General features: G+C 28.6%; 1 protein-coding gene across 2 annotated transcripts in view; it reads left to right on the top strand.

Annotated features, from left to right (window-relative positions):
- LOC110267101 (receptor-like protein kinase At3g21340) overlaps nucleotides 1-632 on the top strand; it is a 10389-nt gene extending 9757 nt beyond the window's left edge. For both annotated transcript variants that reach the window (XM_021112244.1, XM_021112243.1), the window contains one exon: nucleotides 173-632. In XM_021112244.1, the coding sequence (XP_020967903.1) occupies nucleotides 173-563 (391 nt within the window). In that variant the 3' untranslated portion in view covers nucleotides 564-632. The remainder of the gene's footprint in view (nucleotides 1-172) is intronic.

Below are 781 nucleotides of genomic sequence, written 5' to 3'. Positions count from 1 at the left end.
AAAGATGTAATTATTTTATTTGTTAAAAATATATAAAATAGACCTATTAATATTATATAATAATACATATAAGAGAGAGTACAATAATCATGGTTAGAGTTATTAATATATATGTATATGTTAATAGTCACTTAAAATTGTTTATTAATTGTTTGTTCATATAATTAAATAGGTTTCATAGGGTTGGATACTTGAATAAAAAGAGCGACGTTTATAGCTTGGGAATAATTCTGCTTGAATTGATGACGGGTGAAGCTGCAATCATAGTAAGAGATGATGGTGCCATTCACATACTTGAATGGGTTAGGCCCATACTTGAAAGAGGTGATGATATTCAAAACATTGTTGATTCAAGATTGTTGCAACAAGGAGACTTTAATGTTGACTCTTTAAGGAAAGTTTTTGAGATTGCCTTGTGTTGTACAAGAGTTGCAGCTCAAAGACCAGACATAAGTCAAGTCCTTTTAGACCTAAAAGATTTCTTATTTCTTGAAATGGTTAGCATTGCACCTCACATGTCTATGCAACTTGAAACTGATGAATTTTCTCTTGTAGGAAGGTAATAATAATAATAATTACATATCAAAATGTACAAAACCACATATAGAAGGGTCCTTATTAATTTATGTACTTTATGGTTTAGGGTTTAATTATTATTAGTTATATATATTATCTCTAAATGTAAACTTGTACAAGATATTGAATGTATTCTTAAACTTGTTCGCGTACTTGAATATGTTATAACTATAGTTGAAAGAGATACTACTCAATGTACTCAATG

This window comes from Arachis ipaensis, chromosome B09, assembly GCF_000816755.2.
Source record: "Arachis ipaensis cultivar K30076 chromosome B09, Araip1.1, whole genome shotgun sequence".
NCBI lineage: Eukaryota > Viridiplantae > Streptophyta > Magnoliopsida > Fabales > Fabaceae > Arachis > Arachis ipaensis.
This window is presented reverse-complemented; position numbering and strand designations above follow the sequence as displayed.